The sequence below is a fragment of the Mustela nigripes genome, chromosome 14, assembly GCF_022355385.1.
Source record: "Mustela nigripes isolate SB6536 chromosome 14, MUSNIG.SB6536, whole genome shotgun sequence".
NCBI classification, from domain to species: domain Eukaryota; kingdom Metazoa; phylum Chordata; class Mammalia; order Carnivora; family Mustelidae; genus Mustela; species Mustela nigripes.
Genome location: NC_081570.1, coordinates 10,860,782 through 10,887,763, shown reverse-complemented (window position 1 = coordinate 10,887,763; position 26,982 = coordinate 10,860,782). Strand labels below are relative to the sequence as shown.

The following is a 26,982-nucleotide window of genomic DNA, read 5'->3' as shown; positions in this document are numbered from 1 at the left end:
GCCAGTATACATGCTGGGGGAGGGACAGAGGGAGAAGGAGGCACTCCACTGAGCAGGGAGCCAACTCAGGACTCGAACCTAGCACCTTGGGATCACCCTCGCAAACTCTCAACTGACTGAGCCATCCATGTGCCCTTGTTCTTTTTTTTTTTTTTTTTAAGATTTATTTATTTGACAGAGAGAGAGAGATCACAAGCAGGAAGAGAGGCAGGCAGAGAGAGAGAGAAGGAAGCAGGCTCCCAGCTGAGCAGAGAGCCCGATGCAGGGCTTGATCCCAGGACTCTGGGATCATGACCTGAGCCAAAGGCAGCGGCTTAACCCACTGAGCCACCCAGGCGCCCCTATGTGCCCTTGTTCTTAAGTGTATCTTACAAACAGAAGAGTATACGAAATGTGTCTAGTATAAAGCATAATAGAACAAAGATCGATGCATTTATTTCCCAGGTTAGGAAGCAGAAAGAGCAGAAGTCCCCTATATCTTCCACTGACACAACTAAGTGACTTCTCCAACCTTCACTACTATCCTGGTTTTTGTTTTCCTCATTCCCAGCTTTTTAAATAATCCTTACCAAGAAGGTATTTGCAAATGACGTATCAGATGAAGGGCTAGTATCCCAAATCTATAAAGAACTTATCAAACAAAACACCCAAAGAACAAATAATCCAATCAAGAAAAGGGCAGAGGACATGAACAGACATTTCTGCAAAGAAGACATCCAGATGGCCAACAGACACATGAAAAAATGCTCCACATCACTCAGCATCGGGGAAATACAAATCAAAACCACAATGAGATATCACCTCACACCAGTCAGAATGGCTAAAATCAACAAGTCAGGAAATGACAGATGCTGGCGAGGATGCGGAGAAAGGGGAACCCTCCTACACTGTTGGTGGGAATGCAAGCTGGTACAGCCTCTCTGGAAAAGAGCATGGAGGTTCCTCAAAAAGTTGAAAATAGAGCTATCCTACGACCCAGCAATCGCACTACTGGGTATTTAGATACAAATGTAGTGATCCGAAGGGGCACATGCACCCGAATATTTAGAGCAGCAATGTCCACAATAGCCAAACTACGGAAAGAGCCTAGATGCCCATCAACAAATGAATGGATAAAGAAGATGTGGTGTATATATACAATGGAATACTATGCAGCCATCAAAAGAAATGAAATATTGCCATTTGCAATGATACAGATCGAACTAGAATTATGCTGAGCGAAATAAGTCGATCAGAGAAAGACAATTATCATCTGATCTCCCTGATATGAGGAATCTGAGAGGCAACATAGGGGGTTTGGAGGGGTGGGGAAGGAAAAAATGAAATAAGATGGGATCGGGAGGGAGACAAACAGTAAGAGACGCTTAATCTCACAAAACAAACTGGGGGTTGATGGGTGGAGGGTAGGGAGAGGGTGGCTGGGTTATGGACATTGGGGAGGGCACGTGCTATGGTGAGTGCTGTGAAGTGTGTAAGCCTGATGATTCCCAGACCTGTACCCTAATACTACTAATAATATATTATATGTTAATAAAAAATTAAATGATAAATAAATAATCCTTACCAGTTCTGTATGATTTCTAAGCAGCATTACTGTTTAACTTTGTGTTTTTGAACTACTACTTGCTTCTTTACTCAGAAAGTATTTTGAGATCTATCCCTGTACATGTTGACTCTGTTTCTTTCTCTACAAATCACCCCTTCGAGTACTATAATGTCTAACAGACCACAACTGATTTATTGATTCTATTGCTCTGGGACTTTCTGGGTTGCTTTCAGGTTTATGCTGTGATAAGCAATGTCCCCTGAATATTCTGGTCCTTGTCTCCTGGTGTGTATTCAGTTTCTCTGCCAGTACATATACGTATCAAAGAAAATGGAATCAGAGAATTCTAGGGGACATTAGGCTCAACTTCGCTGGGTGATGCTGAATTATTTTCTACAATGTTTTTAGCAGTGTATGAAACTTCCACTGCCCCACATTCTTACCAACATTTGGTATTATCAAATTTAAAATCTTGCTAATCTGACAAGTAATTTTCTATTTCCCTGATTAATAATGAACAAATTTTCATATATTTAACCACTTGGGTTTCCTGTTCAATAGCGCCTGGGGCATCTGGGTGGCTCAGTCAGTTAAGCATCTGACTTTGACTCAGGTCATGATCCCAAGGTCCTCACATGGAGTCCCACAGCAGGCTCTGGCTTGGTGCGGAAGTCTGCTTCTCCCTCTGCCCCTCCCCTCGCTCCTGTTCACTTTCTAATTAGGAAAGAAAAAAAAAGTAGCGCCTGTTCGGTCCTTTCTGTAATTTTTTTGCAAACTTTTCTTTTTCTTTTTTCTTTTTTTTTTTTAAGTGGGCTCCATGCCTAGTGTGAAGCCCAAAGCAGGGCTTAAACTCACAACCCTGAGATAAGACCGGAGTTGAGATCAAGAGTTGGACACTTATAAATGAGCCACCCAGGCACCCCATACTGTCTTTTTCACTGAGATGAAGGACAGACAACACACACAGAATGTATATATTCTGAATCTAAATCCTTTATTAGTCCTATGTGCTATAAAAATTCTTTCCTACTTTATGTCTGTTCACTTTCTTTATGCCTTTTGATGAAAGTTCTTAATCTTAATATGGCCAAATCTGTCAATAATTTCCTTCTTAACCTTTAAGGAACCCCTTCCCCATGCAAGATATTCTCTTATATTTTCTTCTAAAAGCTCTGACTTTGCCTTTCACATCAAGGTCTTTCACCAACCCTGAACTGACATTTGTGTGTGAGAGAGACAGGGTCCAAGTTCCAATTCATTTTTTGCACATGGATACCCAGCTGTCTTAGCACCTTTCCTGAAAACTTCCCTCTGCTCTGTAAGACTGCCTCTCTCATTTATCAAGGTTCATGTAAACGTGGGTCTGTTTCTGTTCTAGTACTGTGGTCTTGACATCTAGAAGAGGAAATTACTCCAGAGTATCTCGCCTATTCCTACAATAAACAGTCCATAAAAAATTTTAAGTTAGCATCATGTCTCACAAAAAAACAAAAACACCTGCTGAGATCTTAAGGGTATTACAATGACTCTGCTCTTGACGAATGTGGGAGAATTACCACTTTGGACATCCTGAGTCCTCTTATCTGTGACATAGCCCCCCTTCACTTAGATTTCCTTTATAATTGTAGGCTTTCTTCCGATCACAGGCACAGCTTGCCCGTCCACAAGGAAGGAGGACACAAGGGACTGGTACTTACTTTACTTCCTCCTATCATCTTCCTACTTAAAACCACAGAAATTCTGAGAATTCAGACTTGGAAGCAACCATTGTGTGACAGTATAGGTCCACCGTGTGTAGGGAAGTATATGCAAGGAAGGTGTTTAAACTTTTCTTAGTCTATATAAATCAACAAAAGAAAACACAGAAACTCTAATAGACAAATACATTACAAAAGAGAGAAATGGGCAGAAACTACCACTTGCAATAAAAGAAAAGAAACTTACAATGAAAAAAAACCCAGCCTTTTTTAATCTTTACAGTAAGGGAGTAAAAACTAAGAATCCCTGATTATGTAAGCACCTCAAGATAAACACTGATTCAGCACTGGGAAAGCCACTCTGGTACGAGTTAGAAATATATCAAGGGCCTTTAAGGATTCATAACCTTTGATTCAACAGCTTCACTTACGGGAATCTTGACTAAGAAAAAATTAAAATGTGCATAAAACTACCACTGCCATATTACAATAATAAAATATTGGGGGAAAATTTTATCCTAAAAGTTGACCATTAAACCCATAGAAGAGAATGCTATGCATCTGAATGATGCTTATGAAATACACAGTAATAGTGAGAAAATGTTATTTTTTCATAAAATGGTTTAAGTTTCTATGTTATATGACCACTTTTTTTTTTTTAAAGATTTTTTTTATTTATTTGTCAGAGAGAGAGGGAGAGAGAGCGAGTATAGGCGGACAGAATGGCAGGCAGAGGCAGAGGGAGAAGCAGGCTCCCTGCTGAGCAAGGAGCCCGATGAGGGACTTGATCCCAGGATGCTGGGATCATGACCTGAGCTGAAGGCAGCTGCTTAACCAACTGAGCCACCCAGGCGTCCCGACCACTTCTTTTTTTTAAATGAACTCTTTTCTCAGCACAACTGTTATTGTAAGCTGAACTTTTTTTTTAAAGATTTTTATTTATCCATTTGACAGAGAGACAGAGATCATAAGTAGGCAGAGAGAAGGGCGGGAGGGGGAGAAGCAGGCTCCCTGTTGAACAGAGAGCCCGATGCAGGGCTCCATCCCAAGACCGAGATCATGACATGAGCCGAAAGCAGAGGCTTAAACCACTGAGCCACCCAGGTGCCCCATACGGCCACTTTTTTTTTTTTTTTTTTTTTTAAGATTTTTTATTTATTTGACATAGAGAGATTTCAAGTAGGCAAAGCAGCAGGCAGAGAGAGAGGGGGGAAGCAGGCTCCTCACTGAGCAGGGAGCCTGATGCGGGGCTGGATCCCAGGACCCTGAGATCATGACCCGAGCTGAAGGCAGAGGTTTTAAACCCACTGAGCCACCCACGTGCCCCATATATGACCACTTTTTTTGCAAGAACAAAATGCATGGAAAATAGGCCAGAAGGAGATTAAGTCCAAATGGTACCTAGTAGTTGAGTCTCACTCAAAAGGATTTAAAGTATTAAGAAAAAGAACAATTTTGGTTAGAGATGAAGGACTGAACCCATGGATTTACCTCCTTTACTCCTTAAAAATTTACAATAAAATTGTTTTTTTAAGGTATAAATCACTAAGGACAAAAATCATGGACACAAAACTGAAACATAATTTTGTAACAGAAAGCAGAGGACAGTAAGGAAAACAGGGAAGCAAGCCAGTTCGTGTCTCAGCACTCCCCAGAGGCGATGGTCCTGTGCAAACAGGGGTAGAGGTGGGTGCAGAGCAGGAAGACTGGTCAAAGTCTCTAGGGGAGGCACAGTTAGATCTCGGGGTTCTCTCTGCTCAGTCAGGCGACTTCCTTTCACCCCCACAGCAGACCAGGGGTTTATTTTCTCAAGAGGGCAATACAGAGGTGGGCACCGAACGAGACAGAGACACAGCAAGCAGGGAACTGAAACCCAGGGGGAGGAAGTATAAGTTTACTGAGCTCTACCCCTTTTCTCCCTTTCAACTTCCAGATCCCCCACAACCGCCATGACTGCCCACCCAAGTCATCTTCCAAATAGCCTTCTGGTGTCCCAGTTTCAATATGAGCAGATGCCAAGGATCACCAGACGTTTGAGAAAAGCATCTAACACAGAAGTCAAATAAATGCAAAACGTAACAGAAAGGTGGGAAGGCAAGTTTGAGGAAATCTGGCAAACAATGAACACACCCGGGACGCATGAGGAGAGAGAGAGGAAAGACAGGAAGCGAGAAGACCAGCCCCGGAGAGACGGGTCACTCCACCCGAGCAACAGGCATCCAGGAGGTGGGAGCGTGCAGGGAGTGAGAAGGACGCAGCACAGCGCGAGAGATCTACAGCTGAGCACAGCCCTGCGAAATTTCAGAACGCCGAGGTCACAGAAGAGTCTGCAAGCTTCAGAAATGGAAAGAAATCTTTCACATAAAGGATCAAGAATTGGGACAGCAGCCAGCTTCTCTACAGCAACACTGACAAAAACTGTGGAAAACAAAGATGATTTCCAACTTAGCCAGACTGGTAGAATACAAGGACAAAAAGACAAGCTCTGACATTTAAGGACTCAGTTTCCTCCCTTACTTTCTCTCGGGCAGCTACTGGATGCTGTCCTCTAATAGGCCGAGGAGCAAGAGTACAAGAGTAGAGAAGGGACGCGCGTGCTCCGATCTAACGGCAAGGGGAAAGCGGCCTTGGAGACCCAGGAAGGGAACTTCTGTGACAGCAGCTGTGGCGCAGTTCTGGACACCGTCCAGTCTCCAGAAGAACCGTCAACAGGAAGAAATGCATAAGGAAGATTTACACAACTAGGTAAGTGTTTGGGGATGGAGTAACACATAGAATCCCAAATGACTGAAACAAAAGAATTATTACAAGAAACATAATACTAGACACAAATGGAAAAACAATCCCTTTCAATTAGATGGCTCAGCTCTCTACAGTATTTACGTATCAGTAATAGCACAACACACACGTTATTTTGAAATATGGAGGCAGGCACCAAAAGAAATGAGCTCAAATAGTTGAAAAGGATTCTAAGGAGCAGGAACACGGAAGTACACAGTGACTGATCTTTTTATAACCAGCTAGAACATGTACATGTGTAATACAGACAGAACAGAGGATTTAACATTTCTGGGGATTAGGCTTGCCGGATCAGATAAACCTCTGAAGAATAAATTTTTAAGACTCTGCTACTCTGAAAAGACTCCCGCAGCGCCTCTGCTCACCGAGATGCACCCTTCCAATAATCTTCTGGGTGCCCACTCCCTTGGCGATCCCTGCCCACCGACGGTCCACCAGCCTCATTATGTTACACCTTTCTGCACAAGCTTGGCTCATAATAGTCATCTGGGCACCTGGAGGTGGAGGGAAACATCAGAGAATAAAAACAAAGCCCACACTTGTGTTAAGATTAAAACATGCAGCCTGAGAACAGGGCAGAGAGCAAATACACCCCCACGCTTTTGTCTGAGTACGATGACTCACACCGAGCTTAAGCTAGCCCTTAGCTGTTCCCACCACACTGAATTCAACTTTCAGTTCCTCGCTGGAATCTGAAACAGTGTAGAAACCTGGCAGGGAACGAAAGAATACTTTGTTGAAATGTAATAATTGGATGACATTTTAAAACGTTACAGACAGAAAGCAAAACCACCTGGAGGGGAACCCGTGTCTACAGATAGGGAACGCCAAGGTAAGCACCACTTCACACTCAGCTCCGTCTTCACCAAGTATCTCTAAACATCTTACTAGATTATTTTTACTTCAGACTCTGGGACAGTGTAATTTACCAGGTGAAACCTGCAGTCTCTCCAACAAGGAAGAGCTGAACTCCCCATCTCTGCACCAACAAGCATGCCCCAGGACAAGAGGGCAGTCAGGGTCCTTTCCTGCGTGTGTTCACCTGTACGGCCAGAGGGGCCTGGGCAGGAGACGGTCTCTGTTTCCCCTACATGTGGTCCTAGTCTCCCATGGACTCTAGTCTATCGCCGTGTGCTGGACATTTCCTTCTCGAAGCCAACAGGTATAAAGCCCTTTCTCCCCCAAGTAGTGCTCACCTCGGATTTCTCTTACCCATGAAATTACTTTCCTGCAACATAAAACTCGGCACTGTTCACGTGTGACTCCCTGTCTTTCAGCCTTCCCCCCACTCTCAGACTCTGCTCCAACCCTGTGAGTAAGTTTTATGCAATTTCTATTTCTGACCTACCTTCCTTCTAACTATAGCAACCAGTGTGGCTCACCCCCTATTCCCCTCACTAGTGGACAAGTTCTCTGGTTTCCAAACCACTCTGCAGAGGTATAATTTAAAGCAAGAGAAATAGTTCTGACTCTGACCCTGAGGGATACAGAATTTTCCAGATGTCACTGTTTTCAGTCTTAAAACATCCTCCACAGCTCCTCCTCTTTGTAAGATCAGCCTCACACCCCCTCGCCACAGCTGCACAGTCCACCTCACCCCGGCCGAAGTGCTTCCGGCTGCTACAGACCGATGTCTGTGTCCCCCCCAAAACTCCTACGTTGAAACCACCACGTTCCTAATGTGGCTGCATCAGCAGGTGGGGCGTGTGGGAGGGATCAGGTCATGGAGGTGAAACTCTTCGGAACGGGATGAGTGTTCTTGTACAAGAGACCCCAGAGAGCGCCCTCACTCTTTCTGCCATGTGAGGACACAGCGGGAAGACGAACGTCTGCGACCTTGAAGTGGGTCCTCAGAAGACACTGAACCTGCATGTACCTTGGTCCAGAACTCCCCAGCCTCCAGAACTAGGAGAAGGAAATCTGTTGTGTATGAGCCCCCCCGCCTCCGGTTGATGGTCTTCTTTTATAGCAGCCCGAACAGATGCAGCTATCAGCCTTTCACTCTGTTCTAAACCCCTCACTTCGACAGGAGCCAGTTGTTCCCTCTGCCTCTCACTCCCGCTGACCCTCCTGCAGAGAGAGTGCCCCCCCTTCTCTGAATCCTCGTGCTCAAGGCCCAGGTCAAACCGCGCCTCCTCTGCAGCTGACTGGCCTTGCCCAGGGCTCTCCCCTCTCATTCAATCCCATCACTGCCCATTCACTTTACTCACGAGGCACCTGACATTTTATGGGCACTAAAAGCTCTTGGCATTTAAGGAAGGTTAGAGTCAAGAAGGTCCAGCGAAAAGGAAGGGAAAAAAAAAAAAACCGGAGAAGGCGATCTCTCTTTTCTTCCTCTCTCCCATTTCTACTGCACAAAAGCTACTTATTGTTGTAAAGTAAGCGAGCCCAAGACAAGAAGGCCCCCTTTCAACACTCTCCCGCCTTTTCTCAAGACTCGGCTCCATGCCCCTTCCTCTGCCCGTGAAGACAGGGCAGTTCCGATGCCCGCTCTGGGGGGGAAGCCACGCCCGAGCAGCCCAGTCGGAGGAAGAATGTGGTCTCCACGGCTAGCCAACATGCATCTGATTTTTGCGGTCACTGAGCTGTGGTACCAAACAGATCTGGAGCTGAATCCGAAGTCCACGACTCATGGGCTCTGTCTACCTGAAGAGTGACATCACCTAAGTTTTCTCATCTACAAAACAGGGTTAATAGCTGAACACAGCTCCCTGGGGTAACCTGAAGGTTAAGTGAAATTAAGATGATCTATTTTAAGCACCGAGTGTGCTGCCTGGCATACAGTAAGGGCTCAGTAAACGTTGAATGTTACCCTTAGGGTCTCTTATGTACACTTCTGTCTCTCTCACTGATACGAGCCCCATGAAGCTCCAGTCGGTGAGTCTTCCTCCCAAACACTCCGCGCAAGTGCCCCGCCTAGGGCATTCAACACACACTTTTTTAAAACTGACTATCAGCAAATGTGCTTCTCTCAGGAACGTATCTCAAGACACAAACACTGAGCATGAGCTCAGATAGCTGTGGATGAACGAATGCAGGAAAGTCATACTTGAACAGGGCCTTTCACTACTCCAGGAGCTCATCCCACCATCTCACAGGCTGAGCGAGCTACCCAGGATTAAGACACACGAGACCAATGAGCCACACCCACACGGTGCTCTGTATGGTCTGACTGAAAAGCAGTTACTACTGCGAGAAAAGGTACCAGCTGGTATAGGCACTATTCACAATCTCAGGTGGGGAACTCCCTGTCTACTGACCTGGCGGTCAAGTTCTTTCAGGGCAAGAGCCCTGATTCATACATGCTTCGACTTCTCGCAGCTCCCGGCAAAGGGCTGCCATACAGACCATGATGAGGTAGTGGTCTGACCTACACCCCACACTGCTGCCTCTCATGGCTCCTTCTTCTAAACCCATGTACTCGCAAACTTTTTACAGAGGTATCCTAAAAATTCAGGCTCCCCAATCAGGGGGGTAGGAAGATAAAGGACATACTGCATGATACAAAACCAATGAAGAAACAATTAAGAAATAAACCTGTTACAAACAAAAGGTGGGCAAGTGAAGTGACTCCCAGGTTCGTTAGCAGTCCAGGCTTCTGCCCGCTTTCACGGACATCAGGCCCCCCCTTCTCCCCGTGTCAGGTCGGAATGTCCGACAGACAGAGAGACAAAGACCAAGACGTCACCTGAGTCAACGAAAGCTTTCACAGGGTGTCCGTTCACTTTGCAGTTAATATAAAGCATCACTACTTGGCCAAAACTTTCAGGAGCCTCTTCCATAGCTATCGTCATGTTTTCCTCAATGTTCTGTTGCCTGTAACACACCAAAACCAAGCACAGTAAGATCATTATTTCCAGGAAGGGGAATCTAATTCAAAGTCACAACATTCAAAACAGACTTGGCTTTCTCTTCAGCGAGCTGCTGAGTAGCAGACACAGAGATGCTGATCTTCGAGAAGACCCTGATGGGCAAGACCATCACTCTAGAGGTTGAGCCTAGTGATACCAGTGAGAGCATCAAAGCCAAAATCCAAGTCAATGGGAGCATCCCACCTGAGAGCAGGGTCTGATGTTGCGGGCAAAGCACTGACAGACGGACGCTCTGACGACAGCAGCCGCAGAGTCCAGCCTGCACCTGGTGTTCTGTCTGCGGGGAGGTGCCATCGAGCCGTCCCCCCGCCAGCTGGCCCGGACACACACCCGCGGCAAGATCATCGGCCACCAGAGCTTTGCCTGCCCACACCCCGACGCTGTCCACCGCCCCAAGAACTGTAGCCACACCAGCCCGTGTGCCCCAAGAAGGAGGTCAAATAAGGCCACTCCACCAGCTCTTCCTTTGCCTGCAGTGCAGCCTCCTGCCCGAGCCCCAAGGCCTTGGAACCTCCACAGTTTTCCTTTCACTCAACTGACTGGGGGAAAAACCAACCCAACATCTGTACACCTCTTGTGCCCCTATTACAGTAGCTGAGTCATGGAAATGGGAACGGGTGCTCTCTCCTGGAACAGGTGAGGTGGTGAGACGCAGCTGGCAGCAAATCTGCAAATCTGAAGGCCTGCACATGGCTTTCTCCCGCAAAACAGTTCTGCTTCCTTTATGAGCTCAGAAACAGGAATAAACCTCCGGAGTATAAGGGTCACGACATTTTAATTCTGTAGAATTTGAGAATTTCACGAATGCTTCAATTTTAACAGAGGATTTACTAGACATCTGGTACATTTCCTATGTCTGGTGCATTAGAAATAGTTGGCAAATATAATATATGGGTGTTAATGGTCTGCACTGTGTCTCTGCTTAATCCCCGAGACTGGGTTTTCTACCTTTAAGTGAGTGTAGCAGCTCCGATTATAGTGTGGCTAAGAGGTGGAGAGCATCTAGAACACAGTGTTGACAGAAGAGCAGATGCTCAGCAAATGCTGAGCAATGTCTCTCTAGTTACCTGCTATCGCTCAGAAAAACACACACACACACACAGTTCACTTGTCTGTCAAACCATTCCTCCAAACACCAGACATATTCTATTCCCACATATGAAAAGGATCTAAAAGGGGGTTCTACCTTTCTCCAACCTCCTGTACCTTCATTCCCAACCTCCTTTTAAAAACACCAAACACTACCAACATTAATGGGAACGAGGGCAGGGCTGGGCAACGTAATTAAAGACTGATGCACAAACAGGAGGGGGCCCCAGACTGGGGATAAGTTATACCAGTTTGGACCACCATCCGTTTGTGTGAACAAACGCCCATGGGACGGGATGCCTGGCTGGCTCAGCAGGTTAGGCCGCTGCCTTCAGCTCAGGTCAGGATCCCAGGGTCCTGGGATTGAGCCCCGCATCCAGCTCCCTGCTCAGCAGGAAGCCTGCTTCTCCCTCTCCCTCCACCTGTTGCTCTGTCTACTTGTACTCTCTCTCTGTCAAATAAATAAAAACCTTTAAAAAAAAGAAAAGAAAAGGGCGCCTGGGTGGCTCAGTGGGTTAAGCCGCTGCCTTCGGCTCAGGTCATGATCTCAGGGTCCTGGGATCGAGTCCCGCATCAGGCTCTCTGCTCAGCAGGGAGCCTGCTTCCTCCTCTCTCCCTCTGCCTGCCTCTCTGCCTACTTGTAATCTCTCTCTGTCAAATAAATAAATAAAATCTTAAAAAAAAAAAAAAGAAAGAAAGAAAAAAACAAAACACCCCCACAGGAGAGCAGCTGCACTGCCGGTCTCCAAGAGGTCGTATCAGGTAGGTCCACGCTGGCACCGCACTGGCACAAATGAGCCCTTGCGACAGAGACAGCAGGGCCTGCAAACCCTACAGTATTTACTGCCTGGCGATCCATGGGAAGCTTGCCAACCCCTGCTCTAACCTGCAGTGCCTGTCCTTTTCACAGTAATACTCCCCCTCAACTGAACTAATCATTTTATCAGCCATTCTGTAATAATACACGAAATTTTTCAGGAAATCGAAGGCACGTTTATTTAATCTAGGGAAATACGCAAGCTCGCATACCCCAGTGCAGTTGTGCCCTGGGTAATCACTGTGCAGCATACCAAAGCAAACTGCAGGAAGCGATTGACAGAATTACACGGCTCTTCTCTTATGCCACATTCTTAAATTTAGAAATGAACTAAAATTAGTTGTATACTCCTGACCTTGCATTGACTCCACCAAGTTAAGTTTCAGCAAAATCAGATTCTGAGATAATACCAGTCATTTTGGCTATTCTGGGCTCTATATGTGGAGAATCTCTTGAGAAGCACAAGGTATTCTTTAAAAGAGTGTACACGGGGCGCCTGGGTGGCTCAGTGGGCTAAGCCTCTGCCTTCAGCTCAGGTCATGATCTCAGGGTTCTGGGATTGAGTCCCGCATTGGGCTCTCTGCTCGGCAGGGAGCCTGCTTCCTCCTCTCTCTCTCTCTCTGCCTGCCTCTCTGCCTACTTGTGATCTCTCTGTCAAATAAATAAAATCTTAAAAAAAAATAAAATAAAAGACTGTACACATTGGGGCACCTGGGTGGCTCAGTGGGTTAAGGCCTCTGTCTTCAGCTCAGGTCATGATCTCAGGGTTCTGGGAACAAGCCTTACATTGGGCTCTCTGCTCAGCAGGGAGCCTGCTTCCCCACACCCCCCACCCCCACCTCTCTGCCTACTTGTGATCTCTGTCAAATAAATAAATAAAATTTTTTTAAAAAAAGAAAAAAAAGAGTGTACACATTACCCCAGTTCCTTAACCTCCCCCACCTCCCGCAAGACACACAAACATGCCCCCTCTAACTGCTACTCTGCCGACAGGGCAGTGTTAGGGTTTGGCTCTGATGCCTCCCCACTTTCCTTCCCACTGCTCCTGCTTCCTGGATTGAACATGTCTGTTCTTCAGAATTATGTCAAGTTCCCTTAGAGCTGCAATGGAGTCTAGTTCAGAGAACACAAATGTCTTTTTCTATTTCTCTGGGTAGATTTAACTAGTGAGATTTTTTTTTCAAAGATATTCATATACTAATATACTGATGCAATTAATGTGGGCACTTCATCAAAAAGAACAAGAACGGCTGGGGGCTGTCAACTGATTCGGACAAATAACTTAAATTTCCCTGATTTCAGATGTAGTCAGAGAAACAAAAAATAAAATAACCATTATTTGACTTCCAAGCTGACATTATAATGTAATGACCAAGTTGGGCTTCATTCAAGTAACAAAAGACTATGACTGCAAAGAACATAGTTCTTCCTATACGGCAAGGGATAGAGTCCATGACCCCCAGTGGACACCCGAAATCACAAAGAGTACCAAATCCTACACATATACTATATTTCTTCCTGTGTACGTATACCTAAGATAAAGCTTCATTTATCAGTGACATACAGTGAGAAGCAACAATAATAATAAAATAGAAAAACTGTAATATTCTGTAGTAAACATTCTATGAATGCGTCTCTCTCAAAATACCTTACTGTACTGTACTCACGCTTCTCACGATGATGTGGGATGATAAAATGCCTACGTGGTAAGAAGAAGTGAGATGAATGGCATAGGTTTTGCGACATGGTATGAAGCTACTACTGATCTTCTGATCTATCTGCTTGGAGACTATAGTTAGCCACAGAAAACCAAGAACACGGAAAAGACAGGGAAGACTATACTAAGGCCTTCACCATTTGCAACAAAAACGGAATGGGGGTGGGGGGGCGGCTGTCCTTCCATTCTAAGGGGCTGAAGAGCATCTAGCTCGTGACAGTAATGTGACCAAGGCTGTCATCAGCATCACTGTACCTGCTCTGGCCCTACCTCTGAAGATTCTGATCCATCAGATTTGAGGGGAGAGCACAAGCACCTACAGTTTTAAAGCCTCTTATGTGATTTTAATGTAGCCCCAGGTGAGGACCACAGCATTAGGGAAGCTAGAGCTGTCCACTGAGGCCAGTGCAAGAGCTGCAGGAGGCAAACAGCCCTAGGACCACAGAGTTCCATCTGTCCAGAGATCGCTCTCTGATCCAAGATTGCACCCAAGCCTGGGTTTAATTTAACTAGGGCTCACGCATTATGTCTACGGACGGAGACTGCAATCAGGCAGCCTGTGGAGCTGCCCGAACAGTCTCACCAAGCAGGGGCCGCTGCTCAGTCCTGTAGTCACCTACCTGCAGCTGCTCTGCTGATGCACTGTGGGCCAGTCCCGGAATCTTCACTCAACTTTTAGAAGAGAACGTCATTAAGTTAGGTACTTGTGCCACTGTCATACGTTGAATCAACGTGTGAGGAAAACGGAAGAGGAAAGAAGACCTAAAAGGCGGAACTGCTCTCTCAAATACAAAAACAAGGAGGTTGCTTCAGAGCAGATGCCCGACTGACACAGGGTCACCTGTCATTTGGGAACTCTGGATTCTCTAAAGTTCGCTCTTTAGGAAAAGGGTCATTACCTTATATCTTCTTCTATTTTTGCCTGAGCTTCAAGATCAAAAGGGTCAGCAGAAAAGAGACGAATCCTTTCTTGCTCTCTCCGGGCTCGGTCCTGCTGCTGCTCCACCAGGACCCTAGAAAATTTCTCTACAAAAATAAGGGAGAAAATCTTGAGTACCGCTCTATTTCCATTCTTCATTAGTACTCTTCCAGATCAAACAGTTTCTCAAGATACAACTGTAAAGAGATGCAGAAAGGATGCCTAAGAATTATTTTAAATGAACTTCTGGAGTGAGAAAAACGTTCTATATCTTGACTAGGGTGGTCACATTGAGTTTGCCAAAACTCAATGAAAGTATACTTACTTGCTATTTTCTGAGGCAAGACTACGTACGTCACCTAAATTTAATATGAAGAAATTAAGTCTTTGCAAAAATCATTTCTTCCTGTAAGAAGTTATCCATTGTAGTGTCTTTACCCAGAGATAACAATATTTCAATTGAAATGAATGGAAATGACTATCTGTGTGGCAGATAATGGCTGCGCTGCTTTCCTCCCTGGCCGCCCTTATGAACCTATTACCTAGAGATAAAACAGCATGACAACAGGGGATCTTATCCGTGGTATTGTAATAGTGTTTGTGTGGTGACAAGCAGTGTGTCTGCAGTGAGCACAACGTAAGGCACAGACCTGATGAATCACGGTGTTTGTTGTACACGTGAACTACGGTAACGTTGTGTGTCAACTATATTTCAATTAAAAAACAAAAAACCCACCAACGTCACCACCACCACTGAAAACCATGCACCACAACCCTGTTTTTCCTCTAGTTTCATTCCCTTTATAATAGCCTCTGCCTTAAGTCAGGTAAGTTAAGTGCAAACTACTGTTAGCCTACCTATCTGACCTGGTGAATAACAGGCAGGAAAATGAGTGAAAAGGAAATATTGCTTGCTAGAAAATGTGTTACAAGAACCACCTTAATTTTGCTATTTCTTAAATGAGGATGAATAAAAATGTATAAACTTCAACTTGCCATCCCCGTGGTCTTTGGTGACTAGATCTGCTACATAAGAAATCAAAGACACCAGAATAATGGTCATATGAACTATTAACACACACAACATGAATGAATCTGAAACACATTAAGCTGAGCAAAAGAAGTCTGCCATGAGAGAGGACACAGTGTACGATTCCATTTACATGAAGATCGAAACCACAATTATCAGAATGGCAGCAGCCCATCAGGGGAGGAAACTGACTTGCCGCAGAGAATATACTGGAACTTCTGGAGTGAGAAAAACGTTCTAGATCTTGACTAGGGTGGTCACATTGAGTTTGCCAAAACTCAATGAAAGTATACTTAAAAAAAAATCTGTGCGTTTCTGTTAGGTAAGTATTACCTCGATTTAAAAGATGGTCAACTGAAGAATGAGCTATTAAGTGTCTGTCATGTTTTAAAATTTAATCAGTACCGTTTCATAAGCCCAAGAATAAAACTAGAGAAATTTACAGAGAAAAACTTTATTCATGAAGCTAACTAAAAATAAATGTTCTATTTAATATAAGAATGGATCAAATACAGCTCCAAACAAGCTGTTGGCAACAACCCTGCTCCCATTAAACTTGGGGCGGGAGAAAATAAAAGGGTTCATTCCATTTTACCATACAGGCTGATGGCACCAGACATGTTTTCTGTAACTGAAAGCATTTCACCTGGCAGCAAGCTGGGTTACTGGTGTGCTCTCAAACTGAGGGTCTAACTGAACAGGTTAAAATAGGAGTACCCAGGTTATGCGCTGTGAAAACAATCTGAAAAAAAGGTCAATGGAGGAGGCTGGTCAAGCTGGATTTCAAAACTCCATGCAGATGTAGAATTCTCTCGCTACTGCCAGTAAACTCAGCCCTTGACACTAGCCCGGATCTACCTCTCAGAGAGCACCTGGTAGGTTCAAGCAATCGCATGATGCGGAGGCTCGAACACACCAGCTGCCTGAGTTTCTCCACACGTGCTGCGATGGAACCACTTCCCCTCGGGTCAGCTTGCCAGTCTTCCATATGAGTAAGCTTACCAAGGTCTCCACTGAGCAGAGCATCTGCCAAGGGCGGGTTGCGTTCCTTCAGCAAGGACAGCTCATGGGGGTTGGCCAGCAACATGTCTCGGAGCAAGGCCGGATTGTCCAAGCCCTGAGGAGATGAAGCTATGTCTCCAGGAGATGAGTGGGAATGCTGTGCTGGTGGCTGGCGCTGCCGGGAGCCTGACGTGCCGGGCACGGCTATACTACGGAAGTCTATGCGGGGTAAGTCTGTTGGGGAAAATCGGTTCAAAGTTTACTTCCAGTGACTCCATCAAAACAAGCATTTGAAGGGAACAGCACTTGCTGGTACATGGCATGTCGTAAATGGTTAACTGTAGACATCTGACCTTGGCCCTGCTCCCACTCTCAACTAACCGCAGTCTGGGTGAACCCACAGGCAAGAATAGAAAAGGGGGTGCCGACAGTGGTAGTAACCCTAGATTTTTGGCTTATACAGTATCCCAGGAGAGATGACAAGTTTTTACTTATTTGTGCTTTTAAAACATTAAAGCTAGTCTCAATAAATATAACCACATAATTCTGAATGTAATTCTTGAGAAAAATCCCAGTCCGCTTTGACATGTTTCAAAGAGCCTGCACACCCTGGGGAAAGAATACTATACAATCCAAGGGACCTGAATCCATTTTAGATGTAAAATTCTACAAGTTTCTGCTGAACACATTCGTCGTCGGAATTTATGCTTTCATCTGTGCATCACTGCTAACTCTTATGCCCTGGGGAGCTAGCAGGTAGAACTGTTCTACAGGAGAGACAAACAGAAGAAAAAGGAACATGTTCAGGTTCTCTCCCAGTGCTTAGGTCACCAAAAGATAGAACCGAGTTAAAGGATACAATTCCCAGGTTCTAAAATGCAGGCTGGGCTGACCCTATTAAAATGAAAGGAAAATAAAAGGGAGTCTTACACAAAGGACCCACATATTATATGATTCCATTTATATGAAATGTCCAGAATAGGAAAATACACAGAGACGGAAGGTAGACTGATGGTTGCCCGGGGCCAGGAGGCTTGGAGGCAGATGGGGAATGACTGCTAATGGGTACAGTTTATTTTTAAGGTGATGAGAATGTGCTACAGTTGATTGTAGTGACGGCTGCACAACTTGGAATATACTCAAAATCAATGAACTGTACCCTTTTTTTTTAAAGATTTTATTTATTTATTTGACAGAAATCACAAGTAGGTGGAGAGGCAGGCAGAGAGAGAGGGGGAAGCAGGCTCCCCGCTGAGCAGAGAGCCCGATGTGGGGCTCGATCCCAGGACCCCGAGATCATGACCCGAGCCAAAGGCAGAGGCTTTAACCCACTGAGCCACCCAGGCGCCCCAAACTGTACCCTTTAAATGAGTGAACTTATGGTATATGAATGGCATCTCAATATAGCTGTTACTTAAAAAGGAGTTTTTACCTTAGCAAAGAAAAAGCAGAGCAGAGCGAGAATGGGGCGCTAGAACTGAGTGGAGCTGCATCTCCTCAATCCCAAAAATGTATCTGAGGGTCACTCCTGTCCCAAGTCTGAGGCCGTCCTGAAGCGTATGGGACATCAACAGAAGGAGGGAATCCTTAAATTCCAGCGTCAGTTTCTGCCTCTTAGCACGGGTTCAACTAGACACTTTCTCCAAACAGACCTCAGCGGGCAGCTAGTAAATGTTTATGTGTGCGTGTACACGTTTGAGGGAGTTAATCTATACCAACAGGCAAAACACAGGGGCGGGCCTTCTCTGTGGGTCGAGAAATTTTATCTCTAACCCTGTTACACTTATCTTGAGAGTCCATTCACTTCAAAGTAATTCTGAGAAACCTGTTTACCTGATAGACCAAGATCCCCTCGCCACCCCCACCTACTGGCTGTCTGGTCCACATGGGACAGTGCCGGGGGGGGGGGGGGAACAAAAAACAAAAACCAGTCACTTTCTAGAACTAACCATCTCACCAAATTAACCAAAGGCAGACTTGGTTTTTGTTGACTGGCATGTTCGAATCCCAGCTCTTTCTAAAGTTTAACAGTAGCCCTGAGGGACTGCTGTAACCCCGATCCGGGAGAACAGCGCATCATGGTCACAGCCCCAGTTTCAGGCTGAATGGAAGCACTGTGTTCCGAGCTAGGGTTTGTCATCGTCACCCAGACACCCATCAGCTGTTACCACAAACCATAAAACCAGCCATCCTAATGACTAAACACTGTGGAAAGAAATCTATCCAAAGATAACAGGGAACGGAAAACACTATTACATTTCATCAAACAGTTCCCTCTCAAAACCCTGTCAACTTTCTACAGATCAGGAACCCCTCTGAGCATCTGAGGAAAGCTACAGACTCTTTCTCCATCAAATGCACACATGTGCGAAGCCACCCAATTCTGTGATTCTTTCAAGGACACAGAATCACTCTAAATCCCAATGCACAGATTCCAGATTATAAACCCCTAATCTGGACGGAACATCAAGACAGACAACAGCTGCCTTTCACAGGATTAACATGGCTGGCAGGGAAGGAACAGAATTTGGTGGTCTGGCGGCTTAATGCTCTTAAAGGTCAGTATAACGGGAAAAAATACCACATTTTGTTCCCATGTCTTCATTTATTAGCTACATAACACTGAAGACATTACTTAAAATAAGAGCTTCATCTATTAGTGATAACAAATTATAAAGAGGAATCTCTTCCCCCACAACAGTGATGAGACCACGTAACGGAGGGGCACGTGCCTGGCTGACTACCAGCAGCAGGCCAGGCACAAAGTAGCAAAAGTCAGTCAGGAATCACAGGCAGCGGTGGCCTCCTAAGTCCTTCCCAAGGATAAAGTTTAGAAGCGAACGTTTATCGCGGACACGCTGTGTGCCAGAGGTTGCGAGTGCACTATTCTCACAGCCTATCTCACAGCTGGTGATGAAACGGACGTAGGAAAGTTAACACATCCGAGGTTACACGGCAACCAACGGGCAGTCAGAGCCTGTACCCTGCACTCTGAACCCGCAGGCAGTCCACTGCTCCGGCCCACGTTACACTCTCCTGATGCTGGTGTCAGGGATGTCTTACTTGGAAACTGCACTGGAGGTCGAGGGTCGGCGTTCTCCTTCTGTCGTAAAATCACAACGTCCCCATCTTTCAAGCCGTAGGAAGCCAGCGATCTGTGGTTGTCTGTGAGAGGTCTTTCAGCATAGACAATCTATGACCAGAAAAGATTGTACAGTAGAAAGCACTGAGAAGTAACATGGCACAAAGCAGGAAGACTACGTCCAGCGTCCCTTTTCATCAGACGTCAGTCCCTGCTCAAAACCCCCCAGTGGTTTCCAATCACACCTGGAACAAAAAGCCCAAGTCCTTCCCGTTATGAAATAAGCCCAAACCATTTGGGTCCCTGGCTCTCCTTCTGACTTCATCTCATACTGTAATTGCTGTTCCCAAATAACATGATCAATTTCCCTCTGGGACTGTTTCTCTTGCTCTTCTACCTAAGGAATGTTCTTTTCCCAGTCATCTCCTTTTAGAAGTAGGCTCTATGCCCAATGTGGAAATTGAACTCACGACCCTGAGATCAAGAGTTGCATGCTCTGCCGACTGAGCCAGCCAGGTGCTCCCCAGTCATTCTCTCTTAAGGTCTCTGATCAAACATTACCTTTTCAGACCCCTTCATTCATCAGTCTATTTAAAAAGTACCCTCAGAGTGCCTGGGTGGCTCAGTGGTTAAGCCTTTGCCTTTGGCACAGGTCAAGATCTCAGGATCCTGGGACTGAGCCCCACATCAGGCTCTCCACTCGGTGGGGATCCTGCTTCCCCCCACCTCTGCCTACTTGTCATCTCTGTAAAATAAATAAATAAAATCTAAAAAAATAAAAATAAAATAAAATGTACCCTCACCTCTCATACTATAAATCTATTTCTTAAAGATTATTTATTTATTTATTTATTTGACAGAGATCCACAAGCAGGAAGAGAGGCAGGCAGAGAGAGAGGAAGGGAAGCAGGGTCCCCGCTGAGCAGAGAGCCCGATGCGGGGCTCAATCCCAAGACCCTGGAACCATGACCTGAGCCGAAGGCAGAGGCTTTAACCCAGTGAGCCACCCAGGCGCCCCTATAAATCTATTTATTGTCTTTCTGCCCCCACTAAAACGTAAGCTACTTGAGGGCAGGATTTTGTTTTGCTCGCCATATCTCAAATGCCGGGTGTGTGTGTGCATGCGCGCACGTGTGACATGAGAATTTCAAACATGGACTCTCCTAGCAGCTTTCAAGTACATGATACAGCACTGTTAATTACAGTCACCAAGCTGGACATGACACCCAGTGTGTCCACTTCTAAATGATCTTGCACACCAGCACGTCTGCGAGTTTTCCAAACACCACCTGCTCTGCATCCCTCCTACCATTCCCAAAGCTCGGTCACACTTACGACTGGAAGATGAAAGGGGAAGAAATTCAGAAAAGAACAACTAAACACAGACGGCAAAAAGGATCAGGGATGTACTACTAATAAAAACATTTTTACGAGGTGCGACCAACACTGAAGAAAACCTGAGAGCAGAAACGCAGACAAAGCACCGCGCTGCACGAAGCACGGGGTAGGAGGACACAGGGTGCTTTTACCACGAAGGCACACGAAACCTACCCCACACTGTCACATGCCCCCGAGGGGCATTCAGAGCAAACTCTGGCTTTGAAAGGCTTTCTCCCTAACGACTGGCTCTGCACCAGGCCACAGGCCAACGGAGGAGCCTGAGTCCTGTCCTGGCTCTGAGAGGGGCCACGTCCCTCAGCTGGTCCTCCCTCAGCTGGTCCAGGCTTCACAGTCCCCATTTGTCAAGCAAGCAGGTGGGGCTCGAGAATCACTACAGCTGTCCCTTCCAGGTCTTTCTGCCCCACTACCATTTTACAGCATTTCCTCTTGTGTCCTCAAAGCTTTCACAGTCAGACTGCCTGACACAGAACCTGAAAAGTACAGGATCTGTACATGGAAAAACGAGCTGTCCTATCTGCTTGCAGAATTTGCACTGACGTGAGGAACAGGACGAACAGGAAACCGAATTTCCAAAACCGAATACTTCTGAGGATGCACAAGAAACTGATTTCAGAGTTTGTAGGGATGCCGATACTTTATAAATTCTATACATGACTAGAAAAAGTAATGTTTGTTCTTACCCTCAACCTACAGAGTTCAAACATGTTACAAGAGACTGCAGGCATCATTCCATCAATCTGGTCACACTCTCTGCTTCTCCCTTATTTAAGCGCCACACGGTAAAGGTACAACAGAATCAACACAGACTGTTTGCAATACGACCTGAAAGTCCTACAGCAACGTGTGGGATTGCTGGGAAAACTACCGGAAATCGAAAGGGACAAGTGTCACAGGTCGGCGTATGCAGCAAGAAGAGGCTTGTCAAGAGAAACGCCACGCAGGCAGCTCTTACAAGGTGGCAGCAACACGGTGAAGCCACCACAAGGAAGGGACCAAGTGGTCCACAGCCCACTCCTTAATTTTCCGGGTACAAAAACTTAACTATCAGTATATTCAGAGATAGTCAGTGGACACATTCTAACTGGACTTATAAAAGAACATTTATCAACAACAGGAAATCAAACTCAGCAGCATCAGAATGCTCCGGGCCACTAGGTCACTGGCGTCTCTTCAGCCTGAGGAGCCACAATCAAACACCACTGCCATGTGCACTTCTATCAGAATGGCTTCTTGAGGTCTCCCACTTCCCAACGTCCTCTCATGAAAGTGTCAATCATTTTATGAGGTGGGCCTTGTTGTTCCCATTTTATGCACAGGGAAACGGATACAGAGTTCAGTGACCTGAGACTACACAGCTCTTAGAGAAGAGTGGAACCATGTCTGCCTGACTACAGAGCCCATAATCTTCCCTAAGGACCACATACAGCTTCCCCAAACCTAAGTCCAAAGTGGCCTGGGGCATCACCGGGTGACCTGAACAAGAGCTAGCAAGCCATCCACTAAGGGCCTATCCTCACCAAAGGGATCTAAACCCTGTCCACTGCTCACTGCATCCCCTGCCCTGGATGCAAGAAGAACGCTCGCAACTGCTCCCTCTGGTCTCCCACCTTGTAGACAGCGTACATCACTCCACAGTGTTCCTTTAACACAGTCTTTGCTCCGCAGACAATGTAATTTTTTTGCAAAGTAAGACAGCCTCATCTAACAATAAGATCCAGGTAATAACCAGCACCAAACACATATAGGAAGTGTGGAATATTGCTATCTGCCCCACTTCCTAAAAATACTCGACTGGAGAATGTGGCTGAGGAGCAAAGACCCTTCACACTGACAGAGCAGCAGGCATACTCCATTTGAGTCAAGGACACACATGAGATAAACAAAAGCTTAGCTGAAATTGTAACAAAGAACGGATTTCTTTTTGTTAAGACAGGTTTAAAAGTCTAAGAAAGACAATCTTTTTATAGCTTAAGTCCTAGAATAAGTCTGAATGATCTTCTAGCTTAACAGAATATCAGACCAATGGTTTCAAATTTCTACCAGTCAAAACAAACTGAGTGTCAGTAATGGCACTGGTGATGCTTCCTACCCAAACACTCAACTCAAAGGCCACAAAGCTAAAAATTCTAGTTTTGCCAGCGATGAGAACATCAAACAGGAAAACTGATCCTGCTGCGAGTCTCTAGCTGTGGAAGTGGCCCACCTGCGAGGACTTACTCCAGAGGGGTCACCCTCGAGATGGAATTCTCCTCTCAAAGAACATTCAACAACAGTATGATTAAAACAACTCCAGGACCTGTAAGCATGGTATCAAACATTTCCCGGTCTCTGAATGAGAGCCTTCAATCAGCAGAAATCGCAATATGTTTCTAGCAGTAAGGACCAGACACTGGCCACAAAATCTTTGGACTCACATCTGAATGGCTACATAATAGTATCTACCAGTAACAGAAAGCCCATTGTATGTCAAGTGGTCTACATGAACTATTTCATGCAACAGCTTGACTTTTACAGCCCTGCTGGAAAACAATTTGGCAACAGTTACCAAGAGCCTTTCAAAAGACCTGGCAATTCCGTATCTAAGAATATATCCTGAGAAAATAATCAGAAATGGGGACAAAGCCTTAGGTATATAGATATCCATGAAAATGATACTCATAACTGATTCCAATTTTCCCCAACTCAAATGCTCAGCAATAAGGAAATTGTTAAATAAATTGTAGTACATCGATAGGATGGTATATGATATAGCCATTAAAATGATAAATTTGAAGAATGTGATATGTAATGGGAAAATGGTGACAATGTAGTGTTGAGGGAACAAAGAAAGTTGAAACTGTTAGTGTAGTTCAGGCCATCGTGTTTAAAAGAAACATATGTAAAAGGAAGTAAGCACAGAAAAAAAAATCCACTAAAAAATAAACTGCAGGGGTGCCCAGGTGGCTCAGAGGGTAAACCCTCTGCCTTCAGCTCAGGTCATGATCCCAGGGTCCTGGGACTGAGTCCCATGTTGGGCTCTCTGCTCAGTGGACAGCTTGTTTCACCCTTTCCCCCATGTTCGTGGTCTCTCTCGCTCCCTCTCTCTCAAATAAATAAAATCTTAAGCAAACTGCAGTTATTCGGGAGTTATGAGGTAGTAACTTACTGTCCTTATCTTTTCCTGTAAGTTACATTGTTCATTCTCAACAATGAATATGTAGTATTTATGGGGGGGGGGGACATTACCTACGAACAAAAAAATTACCTGCGAAAATAAACATGTCTAAACCAGCTACAACAGAAGATTTCAGTTTCCACGGATTTAAAACAGTGCTTTACAAACCACAAGTCATGCTGTGTACAGAGCTGCTTTTCCAGGATCATACAGTCACTGCTATTATTTGGTATTTAAATATGCCTTTCATTTCAGAGTCCTTACACATTCTGCACACGTCTTTATCACATGCCACCTACAGGGGTAAATTATAATGATGTTTCAAAAATACAAAGACGTTAATTTAAAGTGAAGCTAAGTTCTGATAATTCTTTGAAGTTTGCCCAGCCAAGTCTGCATCAAAGTATCAAACAGAGCCATGACGGGCTTCCAAGCCCACACTTGTATTAAGAGATGGAACATGCCCAGCTTTAACAAGCAGAGATAGTTTCTAGTCTAAATTTGTTATCGTCACATTATAACTACTATAATCAGACCAGAGCTGTTAAAAATTAACACCTTTTCCAAGTGCATACTTAGGCACTACTGAGGCTGATGTGGAAGACTGAATTCAAAACCAGTGATCCTCAATGCAGGGAAGGCATGCAAAGCAATTCTTTAAGTATGAAGGAACAGAACAGTATTGGAATTTTCATTTCCATTTATTTGAGTTCATCCTTCCTTAAATTCTATCTTATGGTTGTTCATAATGGACACAAGGTATTCCTTCATGTGTATTACATAACTGATGTTTCCAGTTATATACATATATGTGCAAATATATATACAATGTGTATCACATTTGTTCATAATGTTCGTAACTTTTTATATATCACAAAGATGTATGTTCCCAAACATTTTACTCAGAGGGATACATAACCAAAAAAGTTTGGACATCAGTGGTGGAGATCTTGATGGGAAAGAATAGTCAGGAACATTAAAAAGAAAAAAAATCCCTTTAAAAATGGAGGAGAAGGAATGAGAATGGAGAAGGTAACTAAGAGGAGAGAGGTCAAGAGACCAAGAGAACTGTGAAAGGAAGAAAGGGAAAATGAGTAATAGGGGAGAATCTGGGAGGTAAAGGGGTGGGAGCGGGGCCTCGCGTAAGCGACATTTTTGTAGGTAAGAACTCTAACGATGCTTACTATTATGATTTGGTGAAGGGAAATGACTCAAGTGTCTGGGGTGGATCCTGTTCCTGCCCGATGGGCAAACAACTGAAAAGACAACCGACCACCAGACATCTTAAAATAGATCTGTGTTAGGTTACAATGGAGCCAACAGGAACGAACTTGAAACACAGGAGCTGTTTACCGCTCTGTAATACAAGGTTCACAGTACCAGGAGCCCAGGTTTGCATATGCTAATCTGGCTTGGGAAGGAAGTAAATGCCCAAAGGTGACCTAAGGAATAAGAAAGAAATCTGGAGTCAGCCTGACTGTTCAGTGACTGAGGTACTCCTCACACCCTGCGCTGTGCCAATCTGACACACTCTTCACTCAAAACCGGCAGGATCTGAGGCAGTGCCAACCTTCATCTTCTTCCAAGTCCTAATAACAACAAAATCAACTTACATCTTAATTTTTTATTTCCCCCACCAGCTGGTGAGTGTAACCAGCATAAGAGAAAAGCCACCTTCAAATATTTTAAGAGTTGAGTGTCCCTCCCTAATTAAGCTGTCCTTTCCTAGCTCTCCACTTGAGGGATTCACTAACAGGAACTGGTTCCTCAGTTTTTGTGGATTAGCTGTTTACAGAAAAAGGCTCAAAGAATCCCTTTTACCAAGTTCTTTGTAACTTTCATCAGTTGACCTATTTGAGTGACACTTTGCACCTTGAAACAAAATCTTTGATATTCAGCTTTATGCCAAGGTTCCAAAGTTCACATACTGTAAAGGAATCATACTCGCTTCTGAACAAAATATTGACGCATCTGTTTACTATAACACAGGGCAGAACACGCTGTAGTTAGGCAATAGTTTTTGGAACTATTTCATAACTGCAGTAGGAAATCAAGATTTATATTCTGGGGCCTTGCAGGACTTCTATAATTTTCTTAATGTTCAGACCATGTCCTCCAAGGTCCACTTATCAAGTTAAGATTTAAATGTTTTAGCGTGAAGGCCAGAGTTATCGTCACCAATTCTGTTTGGGGGCAGCCTCAAGGCATTTTGAGAATAAATTACTTTGCTTATTTGAAATGTTAGAGCAGATGAACTTCCTTCCAGCTGGGTAGGGAAATGAAACAGGTGAATCACACCCAGAATATACTAGGCCGTTTTCACAAAAATATCCTCATAAAGCAACGAACTTTGAACCCAGCCAAACTGAATTATGGCCTGAAATAAAGAGAGATTCTGGCCTGCTCCCAGCGAAGAAACCAGAGCAACAAACAACTTGAATTGAACTAATAACTGCCCTCCCTTTGGTGGGGGGAAGGGGGGAAATTGCCCTTTCTTTCTTTTTTTTTTTTTTAAAGAATTTAACCAGAAATGCCATGTGGTAGGGCAAAAAGAACAGGGAATTTCCAAATGCCTCAAAACAAGGTAATGGAAGTCTCAAAACTTTTTCCATCACTTAGAGTGCAAACCTCTACATTTAAAGGTAAATTACGTTTGCTTAAGCAGGAGCCCGCTCCAAAAAAGCAGATGCACAACAACCTACCACAGTGATCCAAACTGGTATTTCTGGTTGGGGAAGCAGGATGTACGAATTCCTGCAAACCTCGAGCTGCTGCTTCTATTCTACGGCTGCTCATAATGTACGTAGGTCCACACCACCCCAAACGAGGGATTATTAGGGGAGAAAGGGCCAGAGAG

General features: G+C 44.9%; 1 protein-coding gene across 3 annotated transcripts in view; it reads right to left on the bottom strand.

Moving 5' to 3' along the window:
• DDI2 (DNA damage inducible 1 homolog 2) overlaps positions 1 to 26,982 on the bottom strand; it is a 44,905-nt gene that overhangs the window by 17,281 nt on the left and 642 nt on the right. For 2 of the 3 annotated variants that reach the window (XM_059376246.1, XM_059376249.1), the window contains exons 2-6: positions 19,552 to 19,681; positions 16,489 to 16,722; positions 14,437 to 14,563; positions 9,731 to 9,858; positions 6,408 to 6,536 (exon numbers count right to left, since the gene is read on the bottom strand). In XM_059376246.1, the coding sequence (XP_059232229.1) occupies positions 6,408 to 6,536; positions 9,731 to 9,858; positions 14,437 to 14,563; positions 16,489 to 16,722; positions 19,552 to 19,681 (748 nt within the window). Of the gene's footprint in view, positions 1 to 6,407; positions 6,537 to 9,730; positions 9,859 to 14,436; positions 14,564 to 16,488; positions 16,723 to 17,920; positions 18,975 to 19,551; positions 19,682 to 26,982 lie in introns of those variants that run through there. The other variant, XM_059376247.1, reaches the window with a different exon arrangement.